The sequence below is a fragment of the Metopolophium dirhodum genome, chromosome 5 (assembly GCF_019925205.1).
Source record: "Metopolophium dirhodum isolate CAU chromosome 5, ASM1992520v1, whole genome shotgun sequence".
Lineage (NCBI taxonomy): Eukaryota > Metazoa > Arthropoda > Insecta > Hemiptera > Aphididae > Metopolophium > Metopolophium dirhodum.
The window spans coordinates 16,681,875-16,704,837 of NC_083564.1; the positions used below are offsets into that span (position 1 = coordinate 16,681,875).

General features: G+C 28.6%; 1 protein-coding gene and 1 long non-coding RNA gene across 2 annotated transcripts; both read right to left on the bottom strand.

Moving 5' to 3' along the window:
• Positions 1-1,563: 1,563 nt before the first annotated feature.
• On the bottom strand, positions 1,564-21,813 carry LOC132944256 (uncharacterized). The gene is made up of 3 exons (XM_061013508.1): positions 21,314-21,813; positions 7,728-7,919; positions 1,564-4,988 (listed from the first exon to the last, which is right to left on the bottom strand). Exons 2-3 carry the CDS (start codon positions 7,917-7,919, stop codon positions 1,845-1,847), a joined length of 3,336 nt encoding a protein of 1,111 aa, XP_060869491.1. The 5' UTR covers positions 21,314-21,813; the 3' UTR covers positions 1,564-1,844.
• Positions 13,447-15,923, bottom strand: LOC132945339 (uncharacterized). Its single transcript, XR_009664550.1, has 3 exons — positions 14,452-15,923; positions 14,069-14,320; positions 13,447-13,992 (listed from the first exon to the last, which is right to left on the bottom strand). It is a non-coding gene; the product is annotated as an uncharacterized LOC132945339 (long non-coding RNA).
• Positions 21,814-22,963: the final 1,150 nt, after the last annotated feature.

The window sequence follows — 22,963 nt, forward strand, 5'->3', positions numbered from 1 at the left end:
TGATGGATAAGTATTATCATGAAAAACACCGTTCCTTTTCGGTATTTTATTTTAACTGTAATAATTATTTGGATGGCGAAGATTCAAGTGATCAAATGTTAGGTTAACTTATAGCGTTTTCCACCATACCGCACTGTTGCACCTAAGTTGCACTGATATAGGTCACTGATAATCGTCCTGGCCCCTGGGTGTAGGCTGGTGCAAGTGTAGATGGAACATAAAATCAATACTTATCACCGATATATAAGGATAGTAAAATATTTGATGGGTACTTTGGTACTTATCAGGAAAATGATAAAGCCCACCGTCGACTGGAGCTCGTGCAACTATCAATGCACTCAGAGCAAAAAACTGGCCGAGTGTAGTGAGGTGAAACATAAAAAATGTCAACCAGTGCGCACCAGTATTCCAGATGGAACATACATTATGTGCACCAGACGCCAACAGTGCAGTCGGTGCAGTGTGGTGGAAAACGCTATTAGATGTACGAATAAAAAGTGTACTCACAATTCAATATTCATGTTATACTGTGTCGTATCGTTTGACAATAGTATACTAGTATGTGATTACTTTATTATTTTGTTTAAATAACAGTGGAAAATTGAAACTTTCTACTGTTGTAGATAGTTACTTAAAATATAACTTTCTCAATACCTAGGTACAAAAACATTTTCAAAAAAATTTAAACTAATTTAAGATTTTTATAGGCATACGATAATTTATATACTTAATTATTTTTTTAAATATTTGGAAAAAACAACATTATATGACATTTTAATATTATTATTAAAATAATTATTTGGTAATTTTAGTTAGATTCACTATCAAAGGTCAAAGCCGTTTAGTCACCAAGGATTTATCGCCACGACTGATTGCTGTAATGTTGTTACCTATTTATATTTTGTCGTAATTAATGTTATAAGTTCTTAAATAAATTACAAGAAAAAAATAATATTATAGAAATGGATAAATTATATTGATACAAGGTGTTTTTTGTAACAAAAACATATTTTTATATATCTTTATATTTTATAAATCGTCATTATAATTAATAATTATAATCATAATATGATGATCCAATTAACATAAATAATTTGTAAAATATTGATGCTTTTACAGTAAAAAAAAAAAAAAAAACATCTTATATTTAGTTACCAAAAGGTTAAGAAATAACAAATAAAAAGAGTAGGTATACTTAATATAAGAAGTTTATTATATTGTACACCCACATTGACATAGGTAGGTTGTATGTATTGTATATTTGTATAAAATGTGTTCAAGTCCTGAATGACTTTTTTTTTATCTATCTATATTATTATTTCATGTGTATGATTTATAGTAATACAGTAGTAGGTACCTATATAATTATGCTATATTATAGTGTACACTCATATTAGTGTAGATTTATATAAAATAATTAAATATTAAGATATGTATATTTGTATACAAAATGTATGTATTAATATACAATGTTCATATTTTCATATTTAATTATTTTATATAAATCTACACTAATATGAGTGTACACTATAATATAGCATAATTATATAGGTACCTACTACTGTACTACTATAAATCATACACCTAAAATAATAATATAGACAGATAAAAAAAAAGTCATTCAAGACTTGGAATAAGAATAGATCCCTAATATGTTTTAGTAATATTATACTTATAGATTGCTTTTATTTTTTTTCGTTGTAGTTGTTATTAGTTGTTACAAAAAATTTATGAATACTACACAAACAAAAAAGTGATTATATCAAAATAAAAAAAACATAGGTACCTATATAAAAAGGATTTAAAATTGGTACTTACATTTTAAAATTAATTACACTTTTTTATTATTTTTTATTTACAGTAGACACTAAATATTGCCGATCTTCAAATTTACAATAATCGTTGTAGGTGTCTACTGTAGGCAAACGTCTCCCATATTTAGGATCAAATTTGTTGTACGTATGAGTGTTCATATCTTTATGCGACAACATTGGAGGGATTTTGGTCAAAATTTGACGGTGTTTGTCGAACAATATTGGTGACTTAAACCTAAAATCTATGCGTTTTTTCATTACGTTTTGTAATTTTTCAAAAGTGTATCTGGTTGTCTTAATGATACCGGCCACGACTTCAATGCACGTCAAACAACACGCCACGGCTACATTTTCCGAAACCAATATATTATACTTCGCGGTTTTTCTGTCTGGGCAAAGGGTACAACCTCTGCAGGAACGATGACCGGAATTAATTTTACTTTTAGAAAACAGTCCAAACACTTTGACTCCTTCTGGAGTAATCACGTGCGTTTCGTCGTTTTTCAACTTGTACACGTCAAAAACACCATCCTCGACCATGCCGCGTGCTGATTTTAATGTCTGTACACTTTTTAACTTTTTTACTGGCGGTTTTTTCACTTTGACTTGGAATGGCCTAACATCATTTCTCTTCATATCGGGTTTTTCTAGTTTTATTTGTGTTGATTTATAAGGATAATCTTTTTTATTAATATGGTCCGGTATTTTTTTTGATAATTTCCGATTAAATATTTTATGATCGTTGCCTTGTCCGAGATGCTGACATTCGTCCATCAGTCGTTTTAACTTCTTTTTGATTAAAGTCTTATTGTTCACCATTGCTGAACCTTCGGCTTCACTATTGTCCGAATTGAAATCAGTCTGCTCGTCTGTCGATGCGCTGAATTTGGTACTATACTCGTACCCGTACTCCTCGTCGTCGGATTCATCATCGATCGAAAGCTCAGCACTGCACAGATTTTTTAGTGGGTCGTCCACATCATCGGTTTCCGGATCGTAATTGAAATCATCAGTCGTACCGCCCAACATCCACGGTTTTTCTTCCCATCGCAACCCTTCTAGATAAAATCTTTCCATTTTATCTAAATCTGATATAAATATACTTGCCCACTGTATGCCCGTGAGAGCGGGACCTTCACGTAGCATCGCGGGCGTCAGGGTATAGTTTAAATGTAGATGGACCAATTCAAAAAACATATACGTCACCTCCGCTTTCATCTTCATGTTACATGTAAGGTTACCGTCTAGACGGGTGTTTAGCTGATTTTTGAGCATGGTCTTCATAGCGGTTACCATGCGCGTAGTTTCAAAAGTAGGAATGAAATTTTGCAAATAATAATCGTGATACTTTCTGTCGTTTAAAATGAAAAAATGCTTACAATTTTCGGCCGTTAATTTTTTTTGATATTTATACAAATTGCTGTTGATAATGAACGATACGAATAAATCGATGTAAAGAAAATAATAATTATCCAATTTTACGCAAAGAGATCGAGGCACATGTGCTGGTGTAGTGAAATAATAACTTAAACAATTAACAACATCGGTTTTGGAAATAATTGTATCTTCCACTTCTACAGAGGAGTTAATCTTTTGTTCAATACCATAATACCATAAGCTTTTCGTAGATCTATAGATATTAAATTGATCGATTTCCGACACCCGAGTGAAAAGGTATTGAAATATACTGTCTCGGTTCTCTAACAAATCTTTTATAGTATGTTCAAAAGCCATGCTGTGCATATTGAATTTTTGGAAAAATATTGACCACAACTCATATTGATTCCATATAAATGGTAACAATTTACTCGCAAAATTTTTCACAAAAGCCAAACCCGCAGCAGTCAATATTGTATGGTTTTCAAAAGCAGCGTACGATTTATAAAGTTTCAAAATATTTATAAACATAATTCTTCGATTTTCATCTTTACCGAAATCGTTGCGTGTAATAGTGGTTTCTAATTGTTTGTACATATAATAGAACACCTTTTTATTCATTTCACGACTTAAATGTTCCTTGTACGTGAACATGTCACAGGTAGACTTTTGCCAATAATTGAAAATCAGCAATTCCAATTCCCCTTCTAGTAAATCGTAATCCATGTTTTCCGATTGCTTTAAATTGTCGGTTAATATTTTGCTTTCGTCGTATAATTTGTCCATTAAAAGACGGCAAACGATAATTTCTAATTCCAAAATATACGTTTTCGGAATAGCACCATAACACAATCTATATTTTAACAAATCTTCTTCGCAATTTGATTCTAAATGAACCACATCCATGCATATATCACGATTGGCAGTATAACGTTGCAGTGCATCGCCCAATTTAGATTTTACAAATTTGATTTTGTATTGATACTTTTTTTCAAACGAATTTAATGCGTTGAACAAATTTACCATACCCTCATCGGCTGTAATTTTGGAATATCCTTCTTTGAGATTAAAAACTTTTAAATGTTCAGGAGTTTTGACTAATTTTTTATAGAGTCGTGTCCGTTTTGGTTCGTATACAGATTTAAATTGGTTTTTCATGTTTTTGATATGGTTCAATAAATCAGAATTGCGTGGCATATGGTTAGTATCAACTTCAGCTGTTGTTTGACAATTTTTTAAATTTTTAATGAAAAATTTGCATTTTGTCGATATATTGTCGTTAACATTGACGCAGGTTTGGCGAAGTGAATGTCTGCGTAATTCCATTAATTCTTTTTCTAATTCATTTTCATCTTCAGATTTCATGCAATTAAAATAACCCGTTACATTTTTATCTTTAAAAATATTAGACAAGTTTTGGTCTGATTTTTCATCGTTTTCGTCTGTATCGCTATCACAAATACTACAACTACTGCTACTATTGTTGTTGATAATATTCGATGTACGCTTGTCAACTCCGATATCATTACGATGCGTTGAAACCGAAGGCTTCAATGTTGATTGCAGAATCAATTTCTTCCTTTTCGGTTTATATTCTGAATCATCATCACTATCGCTGGTACAATATTTCACAGAAATTTCCCGACGTTTTTTCGTATAGTTGACTTTTTTAAGCTTTTGACTCGACTTTGTAGAGTTGTATGATTCAGCCGTTTCGTAGTCGTCGTCGTCATCGTCATTGACGTCGTTATTATTGTTGTTGACTTGTAACGGACATTTTGTAATTTCTTTAGATTTCTGTTAAATACATAAATAATATCAGTTAAGAACAATAATTACAATATTATTATAGATATATATGACAACGCGCTCATTATTATTGCCTTCATGATAAGTTTCCCTTATTGTGTACAAAGTAATTAGCAATTTTCGCTAATTGTTATTATTATAATGTATTCAAAAAAATGAAAGTAACCAATAGTGAAACTTTAAAACATATTGTATAAAAATTAACTTTGTGTTCTCGCACGTACAATTGATTACCAAGATTTTACCAATCTCTTTTGATATCCCAGATACCAAATTATGTGTGTAGGTATAATAAGTACTTAAGTCGTAGAGAAAAAAAATATATGAAAAATTGAAAGAAGTTGAAAAATGTTATGAAAATTACAGCTCTAGGTATAAAATAGATAATAACCACTAATAACTAAGACCAACAATTATATGCCCTAAAAATCTATAAAATATGTATACAGTTATACTCTAAAAATTACCAAAATATGCTCTAAAAAAAATGTAATTGTAAAAAATGATTAAATATTTATTTTTTTTATGTATTATACAATTTATACTATAATACAATTATTGCCAATGAATAATGATTTACAAAAATGTGTGGTATTAAAAAATATTAAAAACTAAAAAATTAAAATTAAAGTAATAATTAATAAATAATAAGTTAAATAAAAACATGAGAGATGTAACTATTGACACGACTAGTGTTAAAAGTTTTCACTTTTACTTCTTTTCATAAATGAGTTGAAATACCCATAATAAGGTATATGAGTGAAACAAATTAATATTTTGTTATTCCCGAGTTTTTAATATCTTAAATATGCTCCAAAAATATACTAAATGCTAAAATATACCCTAAAAATGCAAAAATACCATAATATGCAAAAATATGCAAAATAAAATTTCGTATACAGTATCGTTAGGTTATAAAACAAATTTTGGTATAAACTAGCTATTTTTTTTACCAAACAATAAAAATATGAAATGCATACAAGTGTTGGCCATAGTAATAACTAATAAGTAATAAGTATTTTCAAATTGCAATCATATACATAAAAAAATAAAGATATCTTGATATATATATATGGACTAAGTTTGAAACACACCGAATACCGATGCGTATTTTGTGAAATTATAAAAATTGGTTTCGAAATAATGAGTGCAATACTGTAAAAAATCACAGTGTGTAGATTATTATTTTTATTGCTTCGAGCAAACATATGTTATTATTTATAATTATTAACATTGTTAATTATTTATATAATTTAATATGTATTATATCATATTATATTTTACATTTATACTAGCTGACCCCGTATTTGCTATGGCCCGTTTTATGTAATCTGCAGTGGCAATCATTTATATAAAAAATATACAATTTACTTTGTGAGTTATATCAAAATCATTGTGTGACTATGTGAGCACATCTTTAAAATGCGAATTTTTGAAAACCATTTCTTAATGCACCACTGATAATGGTGTACCTACTATCAAAATAGCTATCATAGTTTAGGCTCTACGTTGATCAGTCACGACTCAGGACATGTTCATGTTCTACATTATAATATATTATTATATGTATATATTTGTATATACACTATAATAGGCACCTACAAAATGTCATTTATGATTCATAGTATATAATATAGTTTAATGTATTTGTATTATCATAAAGTATATATTTTAATCGATGGTATTATGTAGAATCTAGGAAAAAAAATACCTGGAAAAAAATCCCTGGAAAAAATCCTTATACCTGACCTGTACTGTTGGGTAAAGCTGTCAAAAATAATAATTAATAATAATAAAAATATATAAAATTTGAATTATAATATTAATTTATTACTATAATATTGATAAATAGGTACATATTATATTATAAGATATTGCTATATAAATATTTATTTATTTATTGATAAACGGATAAGTATACCCTTTGGTAATAAAAATTAAAAGTACAGTAAGTTGAATTTCAATTTGACAAATATTATATACTGAAATTAAATAATATCATACCTACCTATTATAAATGAGTTAATATTTTTAAAATTAATCGTATTCCTATTTATGAATCATAAAATGATTTTATAACTCAAGTAAAAATATGTAATCGAGCATGTAATATACTACAATTATCAATTTTATAATTAAAAGTAATAACAAATAATATTATCTAGACGAAAAAAGTAATAACACCACAATTATTTATATTTAGTAGGAGGTAATTTCAACGACTATAATAATTACATGTAACAAACTTGTTTAGATTTTATTGTAAAATTAACGTATCATTTAATAGTCAATCATATTATAATATAACCCACCCCAAAAAGTATTTCTATATACGCCACTGGAGTGAATTGACTTCTTATAAAATTTAAAGTTAAGATTATTATCTAGACAATGTTATAGGCTTTATATTATATTTTAAATTTAAAGCGAGTTATGAGTATTTTATGATGTACAATTATATTAGGTATATAAGTAGGGGATTTTGTATTTTTTTTCCGGGATTTTTTTTTCCGACTACCATTATGTATAGGTATTACTATATATTGTATAATAGCTTAAAATTAAATAAAGTTTGTTACAATACCTTCCTAGTTTTAATTTTACTAATTTATTAATTAATAATTATTATTACGTTTATAACAATTGAATAATCTTGCCGGGTACACCATTGGAAAAGTGAAAATTATTACTTTTATATAATAGCAGTGTATATTAATAATAGCTTACGTTTGAATTGACGACTGATTTCGTTAAATCATCCAATTTGCCATCGTGAATGTCCAAATTAGAATTACTGTCATCGTCTTCGTCGCTCAAAATTGACACCATAGACCGTAGATTATGTCTATGCACTGGCCTCAGATTTGTTTTCGCTTGTTTGTCTCTCGACGTTTCAGTATTGGGAATATTTTGAAGCATCTATATTAGGTAGCAAAAAAAAAAATTCGATTTAATTGTATTATAAAACTATTATTTTTTCAATTCCTTAGAATATCCTATGGAAAACATTTTGAATACGTTAATGAAAAACTGGTATGGTATATTGTGGACTTGTGGCTACAGTTTAGGACTTATTTACGTAGTTTAATTCGATATTTCAAACGGTGTAGATACAGAATATAATTCAGTGGCACACCCAAGGGGGGGGGGGGCTTTGGGGCTTAAGCCCCCCCCCCCGCCAAAATTTTTTTTTTCATTAAATTACACATTATTATAGAAAATATAGTATAACAATGATAAATGATAATGTTTTATTTTAAAATGTTGTTATTATGTTAGATACACATATAATATATACATAATAGTTCAATACTACGCGATAAGGTTTGTGACAATCAATATAGGTACTCTATGGTGGCTATCGTCGATTTTTATTTCGTTAAAAATTATTTTTAGATTTATAGATACTATAACGATTACGTACGGTCGACTTTGATTCTTAACTACGATAACAATGATAATAAAAACTGTGGTTATACTTTACCGCTAAACGCAATTGATGGTTTAAATTTATGTGATATTAAAATATTTGAATCAGTATTTACACTTTTGAAAATAATTGCAACGTTACCCGTAAGTACAAGTACGGCTGAGAGATCGTTTTCCACACTACGGCGAATTAAAACCTATCTCCGGAACACAATGGGACAGTCACGTTTAATGGTCTGGCAAATCTCCACATACATCGAGAAATACAAATTAAAGAATCCAAAGTATTAAAAATTCTTTCTGAAAATGGACCCAGGAAACTTAAATTTTAAATTCATTTGTCATAATATTTAGTTATAAATATTAAATACATAATAATATAACATATCATATAACATATGATAATAATAAACAAAAGTGGTTATTTAAAAATTAGTTTTAATTGTTTACTTGCGTGTAAGGGAAAAAGAAAAATTATTAAGCCCCCCCCCCCCCCCAATCAAAAATTCTGGGTGCGTGCCTGGAATATATATATATATATATATATTAAACAAACGTTTAAATATTTATAATAAAAAAGTCAAAATATTTTGACAATGGTGTATAGAAAATACTTTTATAAACATTCAGTCAAAATTGCATGTATCTATGGTCATTTGTTTTAGACACTAAAAACCAAAATCGAATTTGTTGAAAATCATATTTAGTGAACGATACGTGAACGTCACTCATTTTTTTTTTCATATAGAACGTGAACGTGAACGTGAACGTGAACGACGTTTATATAATCAATGAATTTGAACAATTTTTAAGACGTTCAAATTTATTTATTATTTAAGAAATATTGATTAATAATACTATTATGGTATATAATATATTACGAATTATAAAAAGATGAGTAAGTGGATGTCGCTCTGCTGTACAGTAGGTTACAAGTGGGTCACTGTAATGGATGGTGTTAAATTTGAATTCAATGATATAAATATATAATATCAATGTATAAAAAAAAACGATTCTGAGCGAAAACGGTCAGTCAGCCTATGATACTAACAAGTATATTTGATGATAATATTGTGAATAAAGTAATTTATATATATAACCTATTTACGTGGAGCCTTGTTTTAAATTTTCAATTCTTAGCTATAAAAGTTGAACATTTTATACATTTTTAACTACAAAATAATTATTAAATTATAAATTTGAACTTTAAATGCTTCTAAAAAAAAATTGTGCCTATGTATTTTCAATATTTTTCAACTGCTATTGTAACAATATATCAGAAGTCTTGCATAAGGTTTTCACGCTTTTCTACCCAACAAATAAAATTTCATTGATATTTATAGAAAAAAAAACTAAAAAAATTGAGAACTTACAATGTCCGTAAACAGCTCAAAAGAGTCAAATTATTTTCAAATGTTATCGTGTATAGAAAATGCTAATATAAAATAATATAAAAATAAAAAAAAAACACACATCATTGTAAAATCAATACATCCATCGCTTCGCTCAGAATCTAAAATAAAATTCATGAAATTCTAGTGGGCACGTCTGGACATAAAACAACATTAATATTATTATGATTTCCACGATTTTTTATTCGTATTTAACCGATACATAAAAATAAAATAAAATAAATTAAATGACCGACAAAATGAATGCATTCATATTTTCAAAGAATGTGAACGTGAACGAATTTATTTTTTGAGTGAACGTTCCAAACACTGTATTAAATATCTAAAAAAAAATAGATTGAAAAACTCTATGACTAACGATGATCTAAAATCATTGACGTTAAAGTCTATAGAAAAATCAATTTTGATGGAAATAGATAATGATATAATAATTCATGAAGTAATATCTAAAAGTAATATTTTAAGTAATTTGTTAATGTGATTATTTTAATAATTATTATTTGAACTGTTTCTTTAGGATAAGTCTTAACAGGGCCGGATTGGGTAGTCTCGGAATTTTGAGAAATATTTTTCATCTGGCCCATAATGTCCAAATTTTAATATTAATAAATATGTACGTATTTACCTCTTTTTACTCATATAATATTATGTTTTAATATTTATGTATATTGCGTACACACATTTTAAGTTACTACCTTCTTATCTATGTATAATATGTGTGTACACACACGTAAATACATATACACATAATATATTATAATACATATAAGGATTTAATTATTTGTATAATTAATTAACTCACCCTAATTCAACACTTGTCAGATATTCGATAAACCAAAGAAGAAGAAATAGGTTTAATATTGAATTACTTATAACTTAATACTAATTAAGAATACAATTAATATTTATATATCAGAGATATTCAAAAATTACATTTATTATTTAAAGACACACAAATATTATATAGCTCATTACGTATGATTGTATGAATATCACCTAAAGCGTACGCAGGGAGAATGCTTTTGTCGAGATCGGGCCGATGGTCGATGGGTGTCGTCCGAGCCAATGAAACAGTTTATTTTGAAAGGACATAACAATGAATATTGTCTATATTATAATATAAACATCTGTGTGACTGTATATGCAATATTTATAGATAATAAAGTAGGAATATGACAATATTGTCGTAGACATGTGTGAATAGGTTCGTAGCATAAATAGCATAAAATCAAAATCAATATTTGAAAATGTTTTTGTGTAAAGTAATATATATGTATATATGTTACGGACAAAGTAGACTTTCGGGCAATGTTTACATTGCCCGGTCTATGTAAACTTTGCCCGATGTTTTTGGGCAATGCATTAAAATACTATTTTGGCCGGGCAGGGTTACACTTTGACCGGTCCAAGTACACTTTGCCCATAGTAAATTGGACATTGTAACTTGAGCTATTAACTTAATATTTGCTAAGTGAATTTATTTTTTTTTATTGTGTTAATTAGTTAAGAAGAAGTATAGCGAGGACAGGTTTGAGGTATAGTAATAGCCAATAGGTATGAGAGTATAGAACTCATAGTATAATATTATGAAACCACCCAGACAGCATTTTTCAATTCATGAAAAATCGATCCTTACATCATGGAATAAAATGCAGCCCACATGAAGCAATGTTTGGAGAAAATTAATGAAGAAATAATGAAGAAAAAAATAGATAATAGAATAAATAAATAACTGCTGTAAGAACAGTCAGTCGTAAACTTAAAAATTCAAGCGAAACGAAAGAATGAAGCATCCGAAAAAAAGATTTTGTGAAGGAAAAGTGGGTAAAACCGTCAAAATCAAAATACCTGATGTAGTCTGTCTACAAGCTCGAAGCGACCTTCGTTGTATTCTTGGAGTTATCCTATCAGGTAAAACACGAATTTTACTATAAATTTAAGTATAATAATACATATAATTTTAATATTTTAATTTATGGTTATAGACTATAGTTCATGATGATAAGTATAAGATAGGAACCACCGAAGGAAAGTTGAAACACACATATAGTCGTAACCAGTTTATTACGTGCAAAGAAAAATTGGTTTCTGTAGAGGAGGTGCCTGATCTAACTACATATTACACTGAGAGAAGCAGCGAGGAAATATTCAAATTTAGGAGGACAGGGTTATGATAGATGTAATTGTACTCAACAATGTTTAAACAAAAAATGTAAATGTAAGGCATCAGGGAAAAAATGCAATTCAAAATGTCATTCTAATAATACTTGTAAAAATAAATAATTTAAGTCATGATATTTATGTATTTTTTTTTTTTTTTAATTGATCATTTAAGCCCAGCAACTATGGCCATTAGCTGTTTGTTTGTTTATTTGTAGGGGAGGATACTGTTGGTTGGTAAACACGTGTGTGTAGTTTTTGGCAGATTTTCAAGTGGGCACCCGTATACGGTTAGGTTAGGTACCTATAGGTATCTGCCATGCCCGGGTGGGGGATGGCAGCACTCATTCTCCGGACACCGTGACTTGTCCGAAGAAAAATGCCGCCCATGGCCGAGGATTTGAACTCGTGTCGGCCACTCCGTCCCCCTATTTATGTATTGTTCAATGTAATTGTGATCAAAAATGTAATAGTAAATAAAAAAAATAATATTAAGGTAATAATATTCAATTAAAAGGTAATTAACAAGATTGATAAGATTAGAAAGGTTTATAATTATAAAATGAAAAATTTTGGTTTATATTGCCCAAGCTTTACTGGGCAATACTATACAGTCCGGGCAATGTATAATTTTGCCTACATTGCCCGTCATAATCGGGCAGTACCATAATGCCCGGGCAATGTAAACATTGCTTGAAAGTCTACTTTGCCCATTACATATATATATATATATATATATTACCATTGTTTATAATTATTAATTACTAGTAGTGACAAGAAGTTCCAAGTCCTTAATATTTTTTGAATTACAACAAAATAACTAACCATTATTTTTAAGTTAAATATCCAATTATGTCAAAATTTAAACTTAATAAATGCCTATAAAAATAAGAATGCACATGTAAAATTTTTAGATTTTTAGGTTTCTATAAGAATACCTTAAATTATGATCAATTTTGAGTATAGTTGTACATAAAAAGTTAAGTTAAGTAGGTATAATAATAGTGAACAGTTTAATTTTCCACAGTAAATATTCTTTGAATAGTAACGAAAATTATTTGTGGGTCAATCGTTATTGTACGTCTGAATATTGTAATATCGTAAAATAAAATTATAAACAAAAACGAATTTAAATTAGTTATAGATAGTGTTTGAAAATTTCATGAAATTTAAAAAATGAAATATTTCAAATGTCTGAAATATTACAGTATTTTAATACATTTTGTTTTTTTTTTAAAAAGTTTTATTTTTATGTATGTAGTTGTCATAAATTACTTTTATAATTTTATACTACTGAAACCAATCACTAATTACCCATTACCTACTCATTAGTGATGGTTTTTTTGGTATTATACATTTAAAATAGTATTCAACATTTTTAAATTGATAAAAAAACATACAAAAATGTTTAAATGATACTATATGTCTATATTAAGTATACCGAATGCTTACATTAGTGTACCATACACTTTTATAAAATTAAATACTTATTATAGATTTATATATACAAATATAAATGTGGTGTGCAGGTAAATGGCCAAGTTTTTGATAGTAATACTAGTGATAACTAGTAGATAACTACTGAATATAGTTTAGTTTAGTAGATATACCTAAAGCCTAAAAGGAATTGATAAATTATTATAATATAATAATTTTTATAAATAAAAACCATAAACATAATATAATTAGTTATCATAATATTATTTTATGAATTTATCATATTCATAAGTTCATCTATTTCAGTACTATCTATATAAATGTCTGAGTTCTGTTCTTCTTCATTTTCCAAATTAACACTTATAACACTACAGTCACTCTCTTTAGTATTGTCTTCACATTCAATTTCTTCTAGTAGCTCATTATTACTGTCTTCTTCAATTTCTTCTAGTTGTAGCTCATTATTACTGTCTTCTTCAAATTCTTAACAATTTTTCATAATAATCTTGCTGGGCAAGCGGTGGATTTACTTGTTTTTCCTGTTCTTCCTTCAACTACCAACAAAAATATATTTTAAATTGAATACTGTAAATAAAAATGAAAATACAAACTATGTTTGATTAATCTCACCTTTAAATTGTGTTTAACATAAACTAATTTTCCTGCTCTGCTGTTGGTAAGTCTATTTCTTTTGGACGAATGCACATCTTTATATGTACTGAATGTTCTTTCGCAAGCAGCTGATGTAGCAGGTAGTGACAAAATCTTTGAGGCTAACTTTGAAAGTTCAGTAGATGAACAGTAAGCATTCTACCACACAATTGGTTCTAAATTGACAAACGCCTCCTATACATAGGTATTTGAAAAAATCCCTTCTTTAACCTACATTAAAAAATAAATTATTAACAAAATGGAAAATGTTATTTACTACAATTTATATTTTACTTATTTATTATTTTATCTCTTTGAAGAAATAAAGATTCATTGAAAAAACTATCATTTTTTAATATTACCTTATACTGAGCGAAATCATACATGACTTTCTGTTCATCAATATCCAAACCTCGATCCAAACATATTGTAGATAGTCTATGAATGAATGTAGCAGCCTCAATATTTTCATCTGCAGTCAAATTATTTCCACGATACTTTGGATGTAGTATATTTGCAGCTAAATGAATTTGTTGAACTCTAAATTCTTTTCTTGATTGAATTTTATTTTTAATTATATTTTTTTCAGTCTCAAAACAAGAAACATTTTTTATACAAGTATCATATTGTTTTTTAATTTCAACAAATATCTCTGGAACAATACTGAGTTTTGGTAAATCACTTTCTATTCTTGTAATCCAGTATGCTATGGGCTTTAAAAAATTGTGTAAATTTTTTATACGGTCCCAAAATTGTTTCACGCTTGGTATAATGTCTTCTTCACACCGCTCATCTATGTTTAAGAGTTGTATTATTTGTTTATTAGCTAAAAGACTTAAGAAAAACTACTACTGAACCACATCTGGTTTGAACAGGCAACATCAGCGATTTTTTTTTATTTATACTCGATTCTTTTTGTTTTTCATTAAATATTGCGTGTAACACGTGTCGTCTTCTAATGTTATTGACAACTGCAACTCCACCTATATGTTAACCATATGTTGTAATAATATGCTCATACTTATTATTTATTTCTCGCCAAGCTTTTTTCATATTAGCAGCATTGTCAGTTACTATTCCAAATACTTTTCCTGGTCCAACTTCTTCAATAATTTCTATCATTACTTTTGCCATATAATTACCTGCATGTCTTTCAGTTAAAGTGGGTAGAGATTTATAAAACACAGGTTTGGGTGTTGTTATTACAAAATTAATAATGCTTTCATTTCTAATATTCGACCAACCATCACACCCACATCAACCCTAGACAGTGATCCAACAATAAGTTTCTCAACAAAACATTTTATACCATTAACTTCACTGTCCAAAAGTGTATTCGATAGTTGATAAGAAGAAGGTAATACATAAGCTGGCCTTATTTTTTCAAACAGTTTCTTCCAATAAATATTATCAAGAAGTGATAAAGGTGATCTACTTGGATAGATAGCTTTTGCTAACATTGAGTCTAGTTTTAATTTTTCATCCTTAGTTACTTTATCAACAAATGTTTGCATCGTGGAAATATTACTCAAAGTAGATGATTTAAAAGAACTTGCAGACAAGCATTTTGTATCAGATAAAGTACTATCCCTTATTCGTTAAAATTCTTTATTAGGGGTGGACGTGGTACTGATATTAGTGATCCAAGAGTACAACGTATTGCAGTTATTTGAACTTGAAGTTGGCTCAGGTTCATCACATATATTGTTTTCAATGGTATCATCAGTATTTTCTACATCATTCACTGATTGGAAAGATCCTATTAATTACAAAGAATATATCATTATATTATCAGGATTACAATTTACAATAGGCTTTACGGTGACTAGATATACCTATTGGCTGTTAGTGACTTTATAAAGACAATACCAATTTGCTTTTGAAAACTTGTACTACTGTCCTGAATAAGAGCCTTAGCACTTCAGTACATAAAAATGTATTGATTTGTAAAAAAATTGCAAATGGAAAAACGATTTAAATGGCCCGAATTGATAAATTTGTAGACATTTTTAGTTTTTATCAATAAGACAATAACAAAATATGATAATTGGTAAATATATGTATTATAATTTATATTATTATGAGTTATGACTAATTTTTGTTATTAATACTAAATAACTAATATTTGTATTGATTTATGTAATGTGTGGTCTAAAAATATAAATGTAAATTCAATCTAATAACTAAATAGGTACCTACTTAAGGTGTTGATTGTAAGTTGATTAAATTTTATTATTAGTGAAGTTATGTTTTTAGTCATGAAACTCACATGATTTATTGAAAAGTAAGATTAAAAACTATATTAAGTCAATATGTTAAGTTTCAAAATAAATAAAGGTTAATAATTTATTAATGTAGGTAATATATTTTATATAATATAAATTATAATATTATGTACTTAAAAAAAAAAAATATCTGGACATCTAATCACCGTACCTATAGGCTATAGCCACTATAATGTCTACTTGTACGATTTTACATGGTGAGTCGTGACGTTCAACGGTTTTAAATCTACGAATAACATTATATATTTTTCCATTAAATAAAAACACTAAAACTATTAACTATCAGTAAGAAAGTGGTATTCATGGATTCAAAAACGTTTTAACGTTAACTGATAGATTTAAAAAATAATATTTATACATACCTGAATCCGATTGAAAGGCGTCTTTTATATTTTTTGGGCATTTATTACACTTTAAAATGTGGTTTAACTGACGAGTTGCGTTTTTAACTGTGGTCCAATTGCAATAATTACAAGTTTTTTTAATAGTATTATTTTGTTTTTTGTCGCTCAATTCTCTAAACACTTTATGTATTTTTGCACTATGTTTTCCCATGATTACATATGCTATACTATACGTCTATACTACATAGGCATATAGCACGTACTATGTCGATAAACGTTCGTACACTAATAATTATTATAAAAATTAAAAGATTATATGATAAATATTAAATATCTATAGGTACACTATTGTCGTCAGACGTCTATTCACTATAATAATAATAATTTTATGATAATAAACCATGCATATTTTTCTAGTTAGAAACTATAATATAAAAGTTACTAGCTTCGTTACCAACTTCGTTGCCCGTTAAATGTACCAATTCTATATGACTCAAACTTTGTTCAATTCGTTATTTAATATTCGGTGTATGGTGTATGGTGTTCAAAATTTATCTTAACTTTTCTGTTGCCCGGAATAAAAATTCTGATTCGCAGCAGTGTATTATCAGGTAGGCAATCTACCTGTGGTAGATCCCGGACCCCGTGCTGTTTGTACGTAAGTGTATGATTTAACTCTAAAGTATGAAAATTGTACAAAGTTTGTCATTTTTACTTAATTCCACCTTCGGAGGATTAATATGATCAATTAATACAAAAACCTAACGCAACCGTACTAAAATCCAATGAATAAAAAAAAAACAAATTTAACACTTTTTAAATTAGCCTATCTTCTTCCCAGAGGTCTAATCTACATACAAATATTCATTTTTATCTATACTATAAAATGATAGCGTTTGTTAGTATGTTCGGGATACACTTCGAAGCTACTGAACCGATTTCGAAAATCAGTTGGCTCAGAATCTAAAAGGTGGATAAGTGGATGTCGCTCTGCTGTACAGTAGGTTACAAGTGGGTCACTGTAATGGATGGTGTTAAATTTGAATTCAATGATATAATATCATTGTATAAGAAAAACGATTCTGAGCGAAAACGGTCAGTCAGCCAATGATTTTACCAAGTATATTTGATGATATTATTGTGAATAAAGTAATTTATATATAACCTATTTACTCGGAGCCTTGTTTTAAATTTTCAATCTTTAGCCATAAAAGTTAAACATTTTATACTTTTTTAACCACAAAATAATTAATAAATTATAAATTTGATAAATGTTGTCAAAATTTGAACTTTAAATGCTTATAAAAAAAAATTGTGCCTATGTATTTTTAATATTTTTCAACTGCTATTAGAACGATATAAAAGGAGCCTTATATTAAATTTTCACGCTTTTTTACCCAACAAATAAAAATTTATTGATATTCATAGAAAAAAAAACTAAAAAAATTGAAAACTGACAATGTCCGTAAACAGCTCAAAAAGAGTCAAAATATTTTCAAAATGTTATGGTGTATAGAAAATGCTAATATAAACATTCAGTGAAATTTTCAAGTATCTACAGTCATTCGTTTTTTAATTACAATAAAATAAGAAAATTGTTACATGAGAAATCGAGTGAATATCAAATGTTGTAAAAATATAAATTTCAGACGCTCATAAAAATTTAATTTAAGTTTCTTCTAGACATTTTTTTTTTGATAAAGGTAGACAAACTTATGAGTAATCTTATATTACATTTTCAAATCTTAGATTTAAAAAGAAAAATTTTTATGAATTCTCATCAAAATAATTTGCTATTTTTCGTGATTTTTCCGTATTTTGTCAAAATTTTAACTTTAAATGCTTATAATTAAAAACTGTGACTAAGGATTTTTAATTTTTTTCATCTGCCTTTGAAACAATAACCTAAGAGCCTTCTATTAAATTTTCAAGCTTTTTTACTCAACAGATAAAATTTTATTGATATTTATAGAAAAAAAAACTAAAAAAATTGAAAACTGACAATGACCGTAAACAGCTCAAAAAGAGTCAAAATATTTTCAAAATTTTATGGTGTATAGAAAATGCTAATATAAACATTCACTCAAAATTTCATGTCCCTACGGTAATTTGTTTTAGAGTTACACCAAAAACCAAAATCGATTTTCTCGAAAACAGATTTTGCGTAAAAATTCCCGTTTTTCCTTAATTTTTCACGTCGCTTGTGAAAACTACTGGGAAATTTTTACTTTTGATCCCCCAAAGTACCAACTAGATTCACTTTCCTATCAGAAAAGTTACTATTGAAAAAAATCCAAGCACTTTTACTGTCCTAAAAGGTGATGACAGACACAAAAATAAAAAAATAAATAAAAAAATAAAAAAATAAAAAAAAAAAATAAAAAAAAAACACACATCATTGTAGAATCAATACATTCATCGCTTCGCTCAGAATCTAAAATATGAAACAATAGAATGATTATTTTTATTACAACGCTGTACGCGACGATATTCATTATAAAAATATTAAAATGATATTAAAATGATTATTTTAAATTTAATACACAGAATTATACTGGGAAGTCATAAAATGCGTGGGCTGGAACGATGGTCACACAAATCACATCCGTGAGCCGAGATACAGTATCTATAGGGGAACGGGGAACTTCATATAAAAGGGAGCCCGAATCGGCCTGTTTTCAGACGTGTACTACCACCCATTAGTGCAAGCACCTTCACGTCACTCTGTACAACATTATTTTGGACTTGGAAAATTATCGAACAATATAATAAAATTCACAATAAACAACATCTGTCTTTTATTTATTCAACAACCACGACTTCAACATCAAATAAAGTGTCTGCGACCTGCATCTATAATATCTTGGCAGCCACTTATCTACTATTACTTATTAGTACTACGATAGTAGGTACCAAGCAGCCAAGCATATTACACCATACATATTTGTAATAATATGTAAAAGTGCCGTTTCGGCGTTTAATAAACAATAATAATAATATTTAGTCACAATTCACAATAATAGAACCATCCTTGCATCGTCGTCGACGATAAGCAATTCCTGAGGAAAAAACCAATTTTTGCTATAAAGAGCCAAAAACAAGACTTTTAATATAGTATAAATAGTATATTATGTCAACCACGGCACTCATTGCATTAATATTGTTAATATCAATGATTATACCATGAACTCATGGACTGTACTATTAATAATTGATAAAAAACAATCATTATAATTTGTTTTCAAAAAAAAATACAATGTTTCACGTTTTTGTGAAATATTTCACCATGTAGTGAAATATTTTAAAATGAAATATTTTATACTTCAAACACTAGTTATAGACTATAGTATAATATCCAGTGGCGGTTCTGGTAGTATTTTTTTGGTGAGGCAACCTATGTATCACCCCCCCCCCCCCCCATACAAAATTAGAATTCACAATAAATCTAATTTAAAAACATAAAAAAAATCCACACAGACTTCACTTTACCCAACAACAAACATGGCCAACAAAACAATTTTTGTATATAATGACTTCCGCATAACCAAGTGTTGTTGATAAAAATTTGGATTAAATGACCTACAGAATACCTTACTTAGTTTCTTGTCAGGAGCCAAAGCTGACAAAATCGGAATAGGCTTACCCACTTTTACTAAATCATTTTTACTATCAGAATTCCATCGTCGAAACGGCGTCTCCAACAACATAACTACCACGTCTGTCACTGGGTACGTCATAACTCCAACAGTAATTAATTTAATAATGTTTATTACAAAAAACTGCAGCACTCCCACATATATTTTAACGTAGACGTTAAGACGAACCGGAATCACCGAAAAAGTGTAAGACACAAGCGACCATTCGTACAAGACGTCAAGACAGAAATCACTAATGATAAATATAAAATTATTATCAATAGATATTACAACGGAAAACTGTCCCGAGTCTCGATTGTAACAATAACATCATTACTGATAATGTGTTTTTACGTTGAAATGCCGGCTGATTATATATTCCTGTATACCTAGTCTATTTTTAGTACATAAGGCGATATTAGTTGAGCCTCACAATGATCATTGCGCATGCGCAACTCTAGTTATTTAATAGTTGCGTGCATTCGCGTACATACGCTTGTGTGTGTAATTCATGTACACAATAGTACATACTCTGAGGCGGAATTAAACGGTGCTTACTGACGTCATCGGAACATTGCCGCCGGTTGAAACACTAGCGTTTGTTTACGTAATAATTATTTCATACATTTCTTATCGGTTTATCAATATTTTTGGTAATAAACACTAAATAATATAATGATTTACCATTTACAATATAATAAATAATAATTTATATTGTTAAACTTGGCAAAGAAGATTTTTTTCTCAAATAAAATCATAAAAACGTTAAAAATTAATATCAATATATGCATATGCTATCGGTGGGCCAAAAAAACTTTAATAGTATTTTTTACTTAACATTTTAGGTTAGGCGGCGCCTCACTTGCCTCACCCCCAAAACCGCCACTGATAATATCTTAATGATTCACTACACTAGTAAGAGCTGAATAATAAGGTTGGATAATAATAATATACAATTACCTTCTTCTAAATGTTTTGATGATTCTCGAGGTCGTGTATTTGAGAACTGAGCAAACACCACACTGTACACAATAATGCTCATATAAATTACAAAAATCTTACAAGTTATCCTGGCTTATCAATTGAGTTATGTGCCTCTATATGAGCGTGATATGATGACAGGAATGGATGCAAGACGATAGTACACGACGTATACAAAAGTATAAATTTAAATATTAAATACACAAAAGCCTCTGAGTGCAATCAAAAAAAAAAGAAACCGTTCACTGCGCTCAGTGCTCACTGGGATGCGTTACTCGAATACTGCAGGTGGTTGTTGCGCACGCACTGGCACTGCCGAGTGCAGAAACATGTCTGTGTGGAGAGAGGGTTGACAAATGGATGTTGCGCAAGTGCCTAACTCCTGACCGACGAAAACTGGTCGCCGCCGACTTTTGAACAGAGTATAGCTGTTTTATAGCCTGCTGAAAAAGGACCAGGACCTGAGGGAAGTGGGGTATAGCTGTATAGGGGGTCGTGACGCCCCGCGGTCATCGTAAATAGATATAGTCGGAATTTCAGGGGAACGAATTTTTTTTGATTAACAAAAAAATGTTGTATTATTATGAATAATTCCGAATTTATGATATCAATGGGCAACCGATTATAGAGCGTTGGGCAACTCTTAAAGTCTTAAAGCACGCCGTATAAATATGTAGTCAAACAACAATTTATTGTTGTAAAAACATTTTAGACGTACCTATAGATTTTACAAAGATGTGTGTTTTTTGGTGTGTGACTGTGTACGCGATAAGTAGTCGAAATAATGCTTCAATTTTTAACTTCAGTATCTTTTCTGGTGGGAAAGTGAAATTATAGTTAGATGCATTTAATATTTTAACGGCTAAAAATTAAAAATTACCAGTAGTTTTCAAATACATTTGAAAAACAAAAAAATAATTTATTTTATTGGGATTCTTACGCAAACCATATTTTAAAAAAATTGATCTTGTTTTTTGGTGTACCTGAAAAAAATAATCGTAGTTGCATGTTTTTTTCATCGAATATTTAAATTAGTATTTTTTAATCACCATACAATTATAAAAACATTTTTACTCTTCTTAAGCAATTTATAGGCATAAGGAAATGTATTTTTTAATTATTGTTAGTAAAAAATTCTTTAATGTGTCAAATAGGTTGAAAATTGAATACAAGAATCCTTGTTAGTTTCTATAATATTTGTTCAAAAATATAAAAAATACATGGCCACTATGTTTTTTATAATCATTTAATGTTCACAATTTGAAAAAATTCATCAACAATTTGCAAAATTATTTTGTAGTAAAAAAATGTATTAAATTTTAAATTTTTAGATCCTGTGCGCAGTGATCAATTTATTGATATTACAATGATGTATGTTTTTTATATATATTTTTGTGTCCATCATTACCTTTTGGGACACTAAAAATGCTTAGAATTTCCTCAACAGCAACTTTTTTGATAGGAAAGTGAATCTAGTTGGTAAGTATATAATTTTGGGTAAGTAAAATTCAAAAATTTTCTATAAATATCAATAAAATGTTATTCTATTATATCTATATTATATTTCAAATTTAATACCAGCCATTACGGTCACTTACTTGTAACCTACTGTACAGTAGAGCGACTTCC

Excerpts from the sequence above, each read along its gene's own strand:
- LOC132944256 (XM_061013508.1), bottom strand. The coding sequence starts at position 7,919 with ATGCTTCAAAATATTCCCAATACTGAAACGTCGAGAGACAAACAAGCG. Across the intron at positions 4,989-7,727 it reads AATCAGTCGTCAATTCAAAC|AAATCTAAAGAAATTACAAA; the intron begins GTAAGCTATTAT and ends TGTATTTAACAG.